The sequence below is a fragment of the Biomphalaria glabrata genome, chromosome 8 (assembly GCF_947242115.1).
Source record: "Biomphalaria glabrata chromosome 8, xgBioGlab47.1, whole genome shotgun sequence".
Classification (NCBI taxonomy): domain Eukaryota; kingdom Metazoa; phylum Mollusca; class Gastropoda; family Planorbidae; genus Biomphalaria; species Biomphalaria glabrata.
Window position 1 is genome coordinate 1751443 of NC_074718.1, and position 15751 is coordinate 1767193.

Below are 15751 nucleotides of genomic sequence, written 5' to 3' on the forward strand. Positions count from 1 at the left end.
ACTACGATTTTTGATTTGATTTATAGAAATTTCTTTTAATGATCCCTAATGTTTCGTTTGATTTTTTGATAGTCTCATCAATATTGGGATTCCATGAAAGTTTTTCATTTATTACTCAAGAATCAATTTAGTAAAAAAAAAAAAGCAAACAATTAGTTAATTAATTTTGTTGGTTTGGTATCTCGAACAAGGGAAAGAAATTGTACTTGACTGAGGTGGTAGTATAAGCTGAATAAACACATATACGGCTATAGCTGCCTTTCTGCGTTGCAAAGCATGTGCAACAAGGATAAGAAGAGAGATGGCAGGGCATGGGGGATGTGGGCTCATGTTTGAATCTTATCTTATATTTTACGGACGTTACTCCAGAAGAGAAAATGCTTATTCACTTCCTACGCGTGTACCCATGTCAATCTAGTCATGCGTGTAAATCCTGATGTATGGCAGTGCCAATGTTGTGTACGCGTGAAGTTTTCATTCCTGTCTAATAGTCATGTTTTAGGTAGGGCCTATATGAATAAGTTTGCATTGGGCGTGATTTGTTGTCGAGACTATTGTGTGTATTTTACGTCACGCTTAGTTATCCTGTATTGTTCTTTTAGCGGAGAGAGCGTTCTGGCTGTAGACTCTTTCTACGCTACCGTTTCACTGTTTTCCCGTTTGTTCAGGGTGTTAGGCTTGGGGCTACGATGGAGTGTGTAGTTTTGAGCCCGCCCTTGAGTGTGCGTGCTAGGTGTGTGTTCATTTGTACTATAAATAATGCATTAACTTATTATCACATCATTTGTATATATCCTGAATATCAAGTAGGTTGTATTTAGTATTAAATATTGTAATTGTTCAACGGTCGTTGCAGGGGCGTAGCTAGGAATATTCCATCATTTAGTGGCCCGGGGGGGGGGAGGCTTGACATCTTTAGGGCCCCTGCACTTTGCGTAATATTTAAAATTTAATGTAAAAAAAACTCAAATTCCCCCCCCTTCTCCCCCCCCCCCCCTAGCTACGCCACTGGATCTTTGACCACTTATTTACAGTTCGGTTATTATGCAACTTGGTCTGCTGTTCTTCTTCAATCAATACATTAGCTTGTCGAGGTCGTAAAACCCAGAAACCTAAGAGTGTGTTATAGGTCAAAACGGGAAGACGTTTAAAATAAACAATGGCAGGGCTTGGGAGAGGTGGGCTCACGTTTGAATCTTATCTTATAATTTACGGACGTTACTTCAAAAGAGAAAATGATTATAAACTTCCTACTACGCGTGTCCCCAAGTCAATCTAGTCATGCCAAGTCGTTCTTTTTCCTGGTTTCTTAGAGGTGGAGAATTTTCCCCCAAAGATATAGACAGTTTACAATAGTTTACATATCCCCTAAAACTTGTGAAAACAATTAAATGTGTTTAGCATAATCGCCCCATTTAATCATAGTCGCTGTAGAAAGCTTCATGGTATGGTCACAAGTCGCGTTGTTGGAACACCCTTGCTTTATCATGTGTCAAAAATGTGAAAAGTTTGATAAGGCCAGATAAGGTCTCAAAATGTCCATGTTTCGGTGCTTGGAAATCATTTCCTGGGCCATGACATCATTTTTTTTTTATACACTGACAGGCTGACGGAGATGCTGTATCCCCCCCCCCCCCCTTTTTTTTTTCAGTTGTGTCCAAAATTTTCCATTGGGTCAACGGAAGAAGCTAAATTTACAGGCTTTTCAATAATTAGGTCATGACGTAGGACAAGTCCGGCTGTTCCAATGTATGTGCAAACAGTGTGAAATTTTTATATTGATGATTGTTTGGCACAATTTTTATATATTTTTTGTTTTTAATAATAAATTAATAGAAAACATATGAATAAAATAATGTATATATATTGTTTTAATCGACTATACAAAACGTTATCTAAAATTGCTAAAAGTTATGCTAATCATTTGTCACGTGATGCCTGACGTATAGATCGATTTTTTCTTTCTTGTAGTTGTGTAAGCTAGTCTAGGTTCTGTTCTACACCGTGTTATCCAACCTAGATCTAGGTCTACTTGTGGTTAGCTAGATCTAGTATTATTTCTATATTTTTTTCCCCACATGTTCAGTGTTAAAAAATATTTAACTTGTTCTTCACAATGATAAGCTAGATTATTAGACAGTCTAGTGAAAGATTTTGGAATCGAGTCCTGATTCTAGATCTGAGTCTGAGGTTTTCTTGCCCGGCTTCGTAGATCTATGACCTATGAGTTGAGAATACTCTGAATCTGAACTGTCACAGTGACGTTAAATGCTCTTAGTAGTACAGTATTAAGAGTGATTTCTCTTTGTTAAGGCTAGTCACGCCTGTTGGTTGATTTTTTTTTCTAGATTAAATTAGACCAACAAAATTACATCTGAGTCTGATATCTACACTCATTTGAGTACCACCAACAATGCCTATGGCACAGCTAGACTCCACAGGTAATATTAATATTATATGGACTTTAGGAATAGATTTTATAGAATATAGATTGATAAGATTGAATAAAATTAATGTCACACTAGTGACTAGACACAGTCACAGTGTCATTGGCCTGAGTGTGATAAGTGATAGATAATACTCAGGATTTTTAAATAGATAGATCTAGATCTATTACTTTATAATTGTGTATAATACTGTATTACACTATTACTAACTACTAGATCTAGATATCTAGTTAGTTAAGTTAGCAGTTAGATCTTATCTAGATCTAGTGTGGATCATGGATGTCATAGTTAATATTAGTTTTGTAATTGACAAATCCAATGGTCAATGGCATCATAATTCATAGGCTTAATTTAGAGTCTAGTAAATAAAAATTTGATAATAATTAATATATAATTAACCAACCAGTCGATGACCTCTGGAATTTCATTAAAAACCATCTTAAAAGCATTATAGAAAATCATATACCAACTAAATACACATCAAACAAAATAAATAAATGCTGGTTTAATAATAGACTAAAGAAGCTTTGTAAACAGAAGGTAAACCTATATAAAAAATTTAAAGAAACTAATGCAGAAAGAGTTTACAAAAAGTATATAAAAATTAAACACTTAACCCAAAAAGTAAGCAGACAGCTGCAGAGTGAATACATAAACAATGTAATATCTAAAGATAACAACAAAAACCTATGGTCATACATTAAGTCTAAGAAAATGGAAACAACAGGCATAGCGCCATTAAAAGATGAACATAACATAATACATAATGATAATGAAACTAAAGCAAACATCCTAAACAAATACTTTGCATCAGCATTCTCAGCCCCAGGAGACAAAGACATATTACTGAATTTGAACCAAGTAAACAACATAGAAGATATAGTAGTACAAGAAAATGGAATTCAAAAACTATTAGCCAACACCAAACCAAATAAAGCTTCTGGACCTGATGGTATTCCAGCTAGATTACTCAAAGAACTAAGCAATGAGCTAGCCCCAGTGTTCAAAATACTCTTTCAGGCTTCACTTAACCAGGGCAGAGTACCAAAGGACTGGAAAGAAGCTAATGTCACCCCCCTATTTAAAAAAGGAGAAAAATCTGACCCAGGAAACTACAGACCAGTATCACTTACCAGCATCACATACCAGCATCACATGTAAAATCCTAGAACACATAATATGTAGCAACATCATAAACCACTTAGACAAACATAATGTCCTCACACCATACCAACATGGCTTTAGGAAATATAGATCATGTGAAACACAACTAATAGGACTAATTGATGATTTTTCAAAAGGTTTAGATAATAGTGAACAAATAGATGCTATCTTACTAGATTTTTCTAAGGCTTTTGACAAAGTTCACCACCATAGTTTGCTTAAAAAATTAAAATATTTCGGCATTAATGGTCCACTGCATCAGTGGATTAAAGATTTTCTGATAGGGAGAGAACAAACTGTAATAATAAATGGCTCTAAATCAACACCGATAACAGTAAACTCAGGTGTACCTCAAGGAACAGTCTTGGGTCCACTACTATTTTTAATTTACATAAATGATTTACCAAATTGCATTAGTTCAGGAACAAAAGTCAGATTATTTGCAGACGATTGCATAATATATAGAACAATAAAAACAACACAAGACACAGATATTTTACAAAGAGAATTAGATGAATTACAGAAATGGGAATCAAATTGGAGCATGTCTTTCCACCCAGAAAAATGTCAGTTGTTAAGAGTAACAAAAAAACTAAAACAAATTAATTCCACTTATCTTATTCATGGCAAACCAGTAACACAGACTAAAAACGCAAAATACCTAGGTGTTATAATAAATGAAAAACTATCATGGAATCCACATATTGATGAAACTACAAAAAAATCAAACAAAGCATTAGGATTTATTAAAAGAAATTTCTATAAATCAAATAAGAACATAAAACTAAAATGTTATTTAACCTTGGTTAGGCCAATAATAGAATATGCATCCTCCGTTTGGGACCCCTCAACTCAAGAAAACATTAAGAAACTGGAACAGACACAAAATAGAGCAGTGAGATTCATAACAAACGAATATTCACATTTGACTAGAGTAACACCTTTAGTAAAATCACTAAATTTAGAAAGCCTTCAGGACAGAAGGCTCAAAAGTAAAGTAGCAATCATACATAAAACACTGAACCATAATCTTCAAATACAAAAACAAAATTTAATAAAATACTCTGAAAGACACAAAGATAAAGGCACATTCCTCGTCCCATATGCTAGGACAAATTTGTACAAATACTCCTTCTTCCCTAGTGCTATTAGAGCATGGAATGGGTTGCCTGAGCTAGCCAGGAAAACCAGTGACTTGGCAGAATTTAAGTCATTGGTTAATATGCATGACTAAATGCATGACGCGTAGGACGTAATCATCTTCTTTTTTGAAGTAACGTCTGTATTATATAAAATAAGATAAGATAATTATAACCTAATTCAGTAATTGCCTAAATCTTAGATAGGTCTAGTTACTAGTAAAGTATCCTCTACAATGTCTACATGTGTTACTACTGTTACTTAGTATTCCTTTTGTTTAAGCTTATCTTTAAAATATATTTTTAATCCCATCGCCATTTAATCAAATAAATCTAACGAATTCTAATACTAATGTCTAATGTGTTCTTTTCAAATTTTTATACTTAAACTGTTGTGCTTTGAAACAGGGCTAGCAGAACTAGCACATAGAGAATATCAAGCTGGAGACTATGAAAGATCAGAGCAGCACTGCATGCAGCTTTGGCACCAGGAACCGGACAATACAGGGGTTCTTTTACTTCTCAGTTCTATACATTTCCAGTGTCGACGTCTAGAAAGGTGTGTAATGTTAGACTTTTTTTTTTTTACTTGCCTTAAGACACATCATGGACCTCATTCACCAATTGTAAACAAACATTTAGCCACATGATTCTCTATCTCTTCTATACAAATTACGTAATACACGATGGCTATCACGTGACAGTTTTTTTTCATTGTTTTATCAATATTGTCACGTGGCTAAAGGTTGAACTTATATAAACACTTATTTTATTAAAAAAAATATTTTTACTTTCCTTTGTCTTTGTTAGTTTTAATACCTAAATTTGAAATATGTACACATTTATTAGTCAACTTTCTAATAAACTTAATAAAGCCTTACATGTTGACACACTTTTTAGCCATTATTTGGCAGATTAAAAAATAGATCTAGGTCAGTTATCATGGATTTGGATTTTGTAAACCTTTTTTTTTTTTTTTGTTTCTTCTGAACAGATCTGCCTATTTTAGTCAGCTGGCTATTAAACAGAACCCTATGTTAGCAGAAGCATATTCCAATCTAGGCAATGTTTTCAAAGAACGCAACCAGTTGTCTGAAGCCTTAGAAAATTACCGCCACGCAGTACGCCTCAAGCCTGACTTCATAGATGGTTATATCAACTTAGCTGCAGCTTTGGTAGCCGCTGGTGATATGGAACAAGCAGTGCAAGCATATGTTACAGCACTACAGTATAATCCAGTAAGTTTATGCTAGTTATTAAATAAATTGAACCTATAAATATAGGCTAACTTATTACTCCAATGTTTTACCAATGTCTACTATTGTTATCTATTATTTTTGCAGGATTTATATTGTGTGCGAAGTGATTTAGGAAACTTGTTGAAAGCTCTGGGTCGATTGGATGAGGCTAAAGTAGGTCTTTTTGTCTATTATATATATTAGAAGTTTTTTTGTTTTTGTTGTGTGTAAAATATCTCATAAGCAATCCCAAATCAGCTAATATAATTAAATTTGTACTAAAGGCAAACTGTTTAATGGCTCTTTTTTGGAGAAGGGGTGTATGGCTTAAAGTGTGCCGATTTGACAAAAAAAAACCCCTCTGTTTCTGCAACAACAAAAAAAATTGCTAACCTATATAATGTGTGCAAGATGAAAAGTTGAAAGTGGGTTGAACAGTCCATGCAGTATCCTCTCATAAATAGGTTAGTGGCTTGAAACTTTTGGGGGTTGACTACATTATATAGGATGCAATTGAAAAAGAGGGAAAAACCGTCCATAAACAGTTTGCTCTATTAAGTAATTGCAGAGAAGAGCTGGCAGCTGATATATTTTATTTTTGATATAAATCAATCTTTAGATCTATGATTTATGCCAACCTTTTTGTCTGTAAACAAAGATTTTTTTTTTTCAAAGACAATTCAATTTTTAAAAGTTAAAAATTCAATAAAATTGTTGACAGAAAAAAAAAAAGTTTGGCACCATGTTGTTTTTTTTTTTTGGTTTCAGCTGTCTCCACACATAAGTGATGCTTTATTTTACAGCTGTCTTAACCTCTGAGCTCAAAATCTTTGGCTTTGTTCCCTATTAGATACATTTTCCTTTTACAACCTGCATTTTGAGCTCCTGATCATATTTGGGAATGCTTTAGTGAGATATTTCATTTGTATTTTTTTTAGTTTGAGACAAGCAATCTTCTGTTCAGTAGTTTGAAACTCGCATAGAACACTATGTAGATTTTTTTAAAGTGCAAAGGTTTTTTTTTTTTTGTGGAAGTTATTTGACAACAGAGGATAATGTTTCTACTTTTCAATTTTTGGTTTATAACTAGATGGCTGGTCCTCATGTTGAACAATGCCTCCACAGAGTCATTACAGTGGATTAAATAACAGCTCTGGATCTCAACATGCTCGGTATGATAATAGCATTATAAGATTTTTTTTTAAATCTTCAAGGTAATGTTTGGTCCTTAGTTAAAGTTCTCCTTTTAAAAAAAAAAAATCAGTCATTAAAGGTCTCAAAGATGTCCATTTTAAAATTGTCAGGTAAGGAAATCATAGAGTGTATTATCTATAAATCCAAGTTTAGAAAAGTAACTAGATGCCCTAGATTCAGCTAAGAAACCATCAGGTACAGTTCTGAAAGTTAAATTACAGCAAAAAAAATAAAAATAAAGCGCCATAATGCAGCGAACAAGTGCCCAGCTGTAGCGCAGGCTCTGCCCTTTCAATATATGCGATTTGCCTTTTCTTTAATTCAATGATTTTAAACCCAGAAAATTTTGTATATGTATTGCATGTAAAGGGCAGGGCATTTATTGCAAGCGTGAGAATAGAAACAAAAAAAAACTAAAGGCTGCATCATTTAGCTAGACATCCTTTAGTTTTTTTTTCTCCTGCACTGGCATAGGCGTGATAAAATGCATAGGCGTTGCATTAGGCGGCAGCAGCAGCAAAAGCAGCTTAGAGGCAGCGGCGGCAGCAGCAGCAGCAGGCTATGAAAGAGCGCATCAAATCTTTAAAAAATGGATTCTTAAATTTATTCTTTCTGGTCCCTCCCCACTCCGGTTGCAGGCATGTTACTTAAAGGCCATAGAAACCTGCCCGAATTTTGCAGTTGCTTGGAGTAACTTGGGTTGTGTGTTTAATGCCCAGGGAGAGATCTGGCTGGCCATTCATCACTTTGAAAAAGTAAGTTTTTTGTTTGGCATTCAGGGTACAAACTTGCACATTTGATTTGCTAACTACACACAACCTTCTTTGTCAGTAACAAAACAGCAAAATTTACACAAACATTACTAGCTTTAATGACTATTATTTGATTTATAAAATACTCCTTTCTGGTCATACACAGATTATTTTGAAATTTACAAGTTTTCACTTGTTCAAACTTTTTAATGTGTACATTTACCAGATAGAAGTATCACAATTTTCTTTGGAATCTTGACATTTCAGGCTGTAGCTTTAGATCCAAACTTTCTTGATGCATACATTAATTTGGGAAATGTTTTGAAAGAAGCTCGGATTTTTGACAGGTACGTCCTTTGTGTTATTTTAATGAAACTATTTCTTACACTTAATACATTTTTTGCTCATATTGTCCTAGCCTGTATTTTCTGTTTTGTTTTCCAGATCAGTTGCTGCTTACTTGAGAGCACTGAATCTCAGCCCAAATCATGCTGTGGTCCATGGGAACCTCGCTTGTGTCTATTATGAACAAGGTTTGATTGACTTAGCCATTGACACATACAAAAGAGCCATAGAATTGCAGCCCAACTTTCCAGATGCTTATTGTAATCTAGCCAATGCTCTCAAAGAGAAAGGACAGGTAAAGATATGAATTAGGTTTCTTTTATGATTTACATTCCATTGTCTGGGTCGTTGAAAACAATTCTTTTAATATTACTCCATTGTCTGGGTTGTTGACTTCTTTTGATATTACAAAAACTGCTAGTTTTTAGGCTGTGGTGGGACAATTCTGAACTATTGTTCTATGTTTAGGTCAAAGAAGCTGAAGAGTGCTACAATACAGCACTGCGGCTAAGTCCTACTCATGCTGACTCTTTGAACAATCTCGCCAATATCAAAAGAGAACAAGGCAACACTGAGGAAGCAGTGAAACTCTACCTTAAAGCTCTTGAGGTAAACATCTTGTTACTAAGATTGATATCTTTTGGAGCATTTCTGTACTTTAAAAAAAAATTTTTATTATTATTATTGCTATATCTGAAATTTTTTGTTCTTTCTATAATGGAATGCTTTTCTCCTTCAAGGTGTACCCAGAGTTTGCAGTGGCTCATTCCAATTTAGCTAGTGTCTTACAACAGCAAGGCAAACTACATGAAGCACTCATGCATTACAAGGAAGCCATCAGGCAAGAGTCTCATTTAGGAATATTGTTCTATATACAAAACAGAAATACAATGTTCTGTATACAATGTAGTAATAGAATGTTCTGTATTCTAAGGGGGGCTGTTTATTTTTCAGGATCTCACCCACTTTTGCTGATGCTTATTCTAACATGGGTAATACTCTTAAAGAGATGCAGGATATACAAGGGGCTCTTCAGTGTTACACAAGGGCTATTCAGATCAATCCAGCTTTTGCTGATGCCCATAGTAATTTGGCATCTATACACAAGGTACAAGAGACTCTTCCCACTGGTTATAATTTTCTTTTAGTCTATATTGATACTTGTAGTCTGTTGTTTTGAAGTTGATTTAACAAAAGTTTTATTTTTTTTAGGATTCCGGCAATATACCAGAAGCAATAGCTTCTTATAGAACCGCTTTGAAATTAAAACCAGACTTTCCTGATGCTTATTGCAATTTAGCTCATTGTCTGCAGGTAATTAATTACTCATATAATGTATTAAAAATTTTTATTAATGTATGCATCACTATAAATAAAACATTTTTTGTTTCTAACTTTCAGATTGTATGTGATTGGACAGATTACCCTAGTCGTATGAAACGTCTTGTGCAAATAGTTAATGATCAACTTGAAAAGAATCGATTGCCCTCAGTTCACCCACACCATAGTATGTTGTACCCCCTCACACATTCAATGAGAAAGTCAATAGCTGCGCGTCATGCGAGTCTATGCCTGGAGAAGATAAATGTTCTGCACAAACCTCCATACCACCATCAGAAGGAGCGACGGTCTACGGGAAATCGTTTACGTATAGGATATGTTAGCTCTGATTTTGGCAACCACCCTACATCACACCTAATGCAGAGTATCCCTGGACATCATGATAAGAAAAGAGTTGAGGTAATTCTTGCATAGATTTCTTAAAGAAATTTTTTGCATTTTGCAGACCAGCCAGGCTAATTGTGCCTGTCTGATTTGAAGAAATGCTACACTAAATAGCTGATTAGCATATAACCTAAAAGGCTTGTTCATTTAGGTCCGTAAATTTTGCTAACAATTTATTCCAATTTTATAATTTACAAATGTACTCTTTACAAAACCTTTTTTTTTTATTGTTTATTTTTATCAAGTCTTTTTTAACATCTTTTATCTTTAGATTTGATATTTGTCAACAGATCCTACAACACTCAATGACCCAAAAATTACTTGTGCCTTAATTTTTTTCCAGTTAATTTTATTCCTATTACAATGTTAAGGTTGGCCTGAATCTAGATTGTGAAGTAGATAACCTTAGCTCCATATCAGTAATCTTAGATTGTGAGGCAAACTCTCATGGCCAGCAAAAATTGTACGAAAGCAAGATTGATTTAAATTATTGGGCTGATTGTAACTTTAAAAATTTTTTTTTTTCTTTTACATCTTATGATGCTGGTCCTGAAGTGTTGGGGGGGCGGGGCATTGGAATTTCATTGGGGGGGATGTAAGATCAATAATAATTTTCAAATTATAATTCCAAGTATTCTTAGGTACCCGTGGCACTTAAACACACCAGTAAATGCTGATGTGCATTAAACTAAACATTAAACATTGTCTAATTAGTTGCATTTTGCAGACCAGCCAGGTTAATGAATACTTGTCTGATTTGAAAAAATGCTATAGTAATTAGCAGATTAGCATATAACCTAAAATAATCATGTATTTAGGTTCGTAAATTCTGCTTACATTATTTTAAATTTTTTTGTTAGTTCTATTTTTGATAGCTCTCTAACTCTAAAAGATATAAAGTCATACCTCATATTTATCTTATCTTCTTATCTTATATAATACAGACGTTACTTCAAAAAAGATGATGATTACGTCCTACGCGTCATGCATTTAGTCATGCATATTAACCAATGACTTAAATTCTGCCAAGTCACTGGTTTTCCTGGCTAGCTCAGGCAACCCAATTTAAAGCAGATAACATTGTCAAAATAAAGGACACTATGAAATGCTTTGCTTTTGAATAGTAAGAAATGAAGGTGTTGACTGCCTTCAGTTGTAGAGCACTTCCTCTTGTGACTATGTAAGCCTCTTCTGGAGCACTTTTTCTTGTGCCTATGTAAGGCTTTTAATGCCCTCCCTTACATTAATTAATAATGTTACATACCTTGTCAGTCATCTCTAAAAGTATCTAAGCTGTAAAATTCACCTGTGTTGTATTTTTCTTTGTCATCAGATCTTCTGTTACTCCCTGAGCCCAGATGACAGCACTACTTTCAGACAGAAGATTTCACAGGAAGCTGAACATTTCATTGACTTGTCCAAGATCCCGTGCAATGGGAAAGCTGCAGATAAAATTCATGCTGATGGCATTGACATTCTGGTCAACATGAATGGTTACACTAAGGGAGCTAGAAACGAACTGTTTGCCCTTCAGCCAGCACCAGTTCAGGTAGTTGTTTATGTTCTTAAATACACATTAAATAGATGCAGTTGGTGTACATTTTTATTAAAGTGATCCTGAATTAAAAATATGACGTTTTTGTTACAGGTGATGTGGCTTGGCTATCCAGGAACATCTGGTGCTTCTTTTATGGACTACATTATTACAGATCCAATAACATCACCATATGAACTAGCCTCCCAGTACTCTGAGAAATTGGCCTACATGAAAGACACATTTTTCATTGGTGACCACATGAACATGTTTCCTCACATGCAGAATCGTCTCGTTTTGAGAGTCACTGATGCTAGTGGTCAGCCAACCAAATCTGTCATGTATCTGAATGCTTTGGATCTAGAAACCATCAAGACATTAGCTACAGCTATTGAAGTAAGAATCTTATTTCACAATAACCTAATCATTTATTTTGAGGTTTAAAAAGACTGAATAACTAACTTGCCAAAATACTATTTTATGATGATCTCATTATTTAGGCTAATAGTTAAAGAATTCTATAAACACTAAAATTTAACTTAACCCTTGAGCATTGTAGAACATTTTAGATTGTCTTAGAATTGAGTTTATTCCATTTTATGTTCAGGAAGTGACCTATACTGCACTACATGGAACTACAACTGATCTACCTGATGGCAGTCCGGCTACAGTTACCAGTACTATCATTGAGTTACCTCAAAATGTTGTCCAATCTTTTCAAACAATGATAGCATCCAATCAAGCTCAAATAATGGTGAACAACATCATAATTCAGAATGGTCTGACAACAAACCAGGCAAGTTGAGAGATTTCTTCTTGCAAAGTAAATTCTTTATCACATCAACATTTAGTCTTTTACATGACCCTTGAGTTCATAATTTCTATTTCTCAATTTCTCTTCAGACTAACAACAAATCTGCCACTGGGGAAGAAATTCCAAGATGTGTTATTTTATCATCAAGACTTCAGTATGGTCTGCCTGATGAGGCTATTGTATACTGCAACTTTAATCAACTCTACAAGATTGATCCTAGTACATTGGAAATGTGGGTAAGTAGTACACTTTATTAGAGAGCTGACTAATGTGATTGGTCCATTGTACTTGTTGTTTATGCCATGAATGTCGTAGGAAAACTGTCTATTGGTCCTATCTTTATGCCATGAAAGTTATAGGAAAACTGTCTTTTATCGGCACTACCTCTTATATTTTCAGTGTGATATACTCAAGCAAGTACCAAACAGTGTTCTGTGGTTGCTTCGCTTCCCAGCTGTTGGTGAAACTAACATTCATCAAACTGCTCAGAGTTATGGTCTCTCTCCTGGTCGAATTATTTTCTCCAATGTGGCACCCAAGGTAAGACTCCTGCTTGGATTTGTACAGTTTAACACCAAGTCATTTGTAATGTGCACTTGCAATGCATATGTATTTGTCTTCTAGGAAGAACATGTTAAGGGACTTGCAATGTATATGTATTTGTTTGTCTTCTAGGAAGAACATGTTAGGCGTGGTCAAGTAGCAGATGTTTGTTTAGATACACCCCTATGTAATGGGCACACCACTGGCATGGATGTTCTCTGGGCTGGCACACCTATGGTCACTTTACCAGGTGAATAAATTAAAGTAATTGTGGAATGTTTGGTTAATAAAATGTTTTTAGTGAACTTCTGGCTAAAATCAAATGTTATTGTTCCAGCTGAAACACTGGCTTCTCGAGTGGCTTCAAGCCAGCTCCATTCCCTTGGCTGTCCAGAACTTGTGGCCAATTCAAGAGAGGAATATGTCAGCATAGCTGTCAAACTTGGAACTGATCCAAATTAGTAAGTAACCAGTTTGAACTAGTAGCAGGCTTTGTTGTAGTAAGTCTAAAGATCGTAACCAAAGTCAATATCTTGGCGTAACTTTTAAAAATGTTTTTCAGTTTGCAAGGCATGAAAACCAAAGTGTGGCAAGCTCGTACAAGCAGTCCTCTGTTTAACACAAGAATTTATGCCAACAATTTGGAGAATCTGTTTGAACGCATGTGGGAACTTTATGAACAGGGTCTTGAACCAGACCACCTGATAAAACCCTGGACAATGATGAATGGCTCTGTATAATGTTTAATGATGGTGAGAGCAGTGGCCTGAAGCCAGACCACTTGATAAAAATCTGAACTATGATGAATGGCTTTGTGTAACGAGATGGCAAGATTCAAAACACTTGATAAAAATCTGAACTTTGATGAATGGCTTTGTATATATGATGAAGAGAGAACAGTGGCAATATAAAGAGGACTATGCTGTGTACTATGTTCAAAATGTCTTTCCTTATGTGTTGATGTTATTGAATACTGTAAATATATTTATTTCTGTTCTGCTTCACCCTTTTGTTTTAGTTTCCTTGTTAGAGATGTACATAAAACAGTTCACGCCTAGTTTTGGAATTGTGTATTATAAGTAGGATTATTTTCATTGGTCTGGGATGTGGAGAATAAAAGTTGTCTTTGTACTTGTTTGTTTGTTATTTTATTTGAGATTTTCAAAAACATTTATGTAAACAAGTAATCCCTTTGTTTAGTGATGCCCAAAATATGGCCCGCGGGCCAGATCCTCAACGTGGTTCCATCAGGCCCGCCGAAACGTCAGCTCAAAGTGTAGAAATCTCCTACTCCCTTCCAAAAAAGGTTGAAAAAATGTATCTTTACCTACGTTTGGGCCCTCATTTTTTCTCCGATAGATTGGTATTGTGATCTTTAACATTTGTGTGTTTATGCATTGGAACTCTGAATGTAGAATCTACCAGGAAAAGGGAACCTATCTTTACTTTTTTTGTTAAACATGTTTATAAACCAACATATTTATTTTATAAAGAAAGTGACTTTTTAATAAAACAACATACAAACGGCATTATAAAATAAATATGGCGACATTATTGGTTAGAGTCGCATTTAAAAGATTGTTAAACTACGCCTAGAGATTGGAGGATCCATGTGAATATTTACCAAAAGAGACCAAAAAATGTAGACGGTTGTAAAGCTATCTACACTGTTGCTCACATTTTAAGTAGAGAAATGAAGCTGTTTTCTGACGCGTAAAAAAAAAATGTCAAATAACCTATTAATTAAATATTAAATTCTCAATTTCTACCAAAATAGTTTCAGAACAATTTCATTTCGTTTTTGAAACTTTTCGGTCATGTGGCCCGCGAGACGAGTGTCGGAAATAAAACGGCCCGCTGGGCATCACTGCATTAGTTGATCTAGTGCTCATCTGAAGAAAAAACAAACTTCAAACGAATGTCACCATATCTGAACTTCAACATTGAACAAATAGTGAAGCAAGAAAAATTGTAATACATTATGCATTCATCACTGGCCTACATAGTGTCCAAAAAGAAGAGGGAGGGATTTAATGAAAATCTAAGCTCTATTAAAAAAAAAAAATAATTTCCTGATCTGCTTCCAGGAGCCAAGTAACACACAAATGTCTGCAGATTCTCCATATTTTGAAAGGTTTTAAATCACTATTTTGAACATTGTTGTTTTAAATGTATTGCTAAAGTCATTTTGCATCAATTGGGGCAATGACAGTTGAACATAACGCAACTTGCCAAAAAAAAAAATCAAGTATTAGCTGATTAAATCTTGCAAATACAAAGGGAGATAATTATTTTAAAAAAAAAATAAATAAAAAAACTTTGTTGTCTTAGACCGATACTTCATAAATGTTCTCTTTAAAACGTGCATTTAATTAAGTCATTTAATCAATTCTTAACTATACTTCAACATTAAAATCTTTTAAAAGTTTAATCAGCTTATTGCTGTCATATTTCTTCAAAATAATCAAACTGTCAAAGACCAAAATAAGTTATACAGGTAAGTTCTGCGCTATATAAAACGATTAAACTTCCTCATTATTGAAAGCTCTGCGTGTGTTTGCCTCAGGGTCATTTCAAGCGAAATATTCCCAACTACAAACAAAAACAAAACTAGGCCCTTCCCCAAGATTTCAATTGATTGACCTAGAGGCAAATACAGTATCAGCTTTCTTTTTAATTTTTTTTTTTATTTAGTTATAAGGCAATTATTATATAAATTACACATAAAAAAAAAAAACAACTTCGGGGAGCATTTCTTAAATGCATTAACAATGAAAAGAAAAGTAATGTGCTCTTCGTAAAACCAAAACAGCAGTAGATCCCCTATACACAACAGGACTACATGTGCAGTTTTAT

General features: G+C 34.5%; 1 protein-coding gene across 1 annotated transcript; it reads left to right on the forward strand.

Moving 5' to 3' along the window:
- The first annotated feature begins 1955 nt into the window (after positions 1-1955).
- On the forward strand, positions 1956-14026 carry LOC106076936 (UDP-N-acetylglucosamine--peptide N-acetylglucosaminyltransferase 110 kDa subunit-like). Its single transcript, XM_056037899.1, has 20 exons — positions 1956-2441; positions 5159-5309; positions 5745-5988; positions 6094-6162; positions 7821-7937; positions 8202-8281; positions 8379-8574; positions 8748-8888; positions 9020-9120; positions 9234-9387; positions 9492-9593; positions 9681-10019; positions 11338-11553; positions 11653-11934; positions 12146-12334; positions 12442-12588; positions 12752-12892; positions 13028-13145; positions 13233-13356; positions 13458-14026. The coding sequence occupies exons 1-20, from the start codon at positions 2414-2416 to the stop codon at positions 13633-13635; spliced, it is 3117 nt and encodes a 1038-aa protein (XP_055893874.1). The 5' UTR covers positions 1956-2413; the 3' UTR covers positions 13636-14026.
- Positions 14027-15751: the final 1725 nt, after the last annotated feature.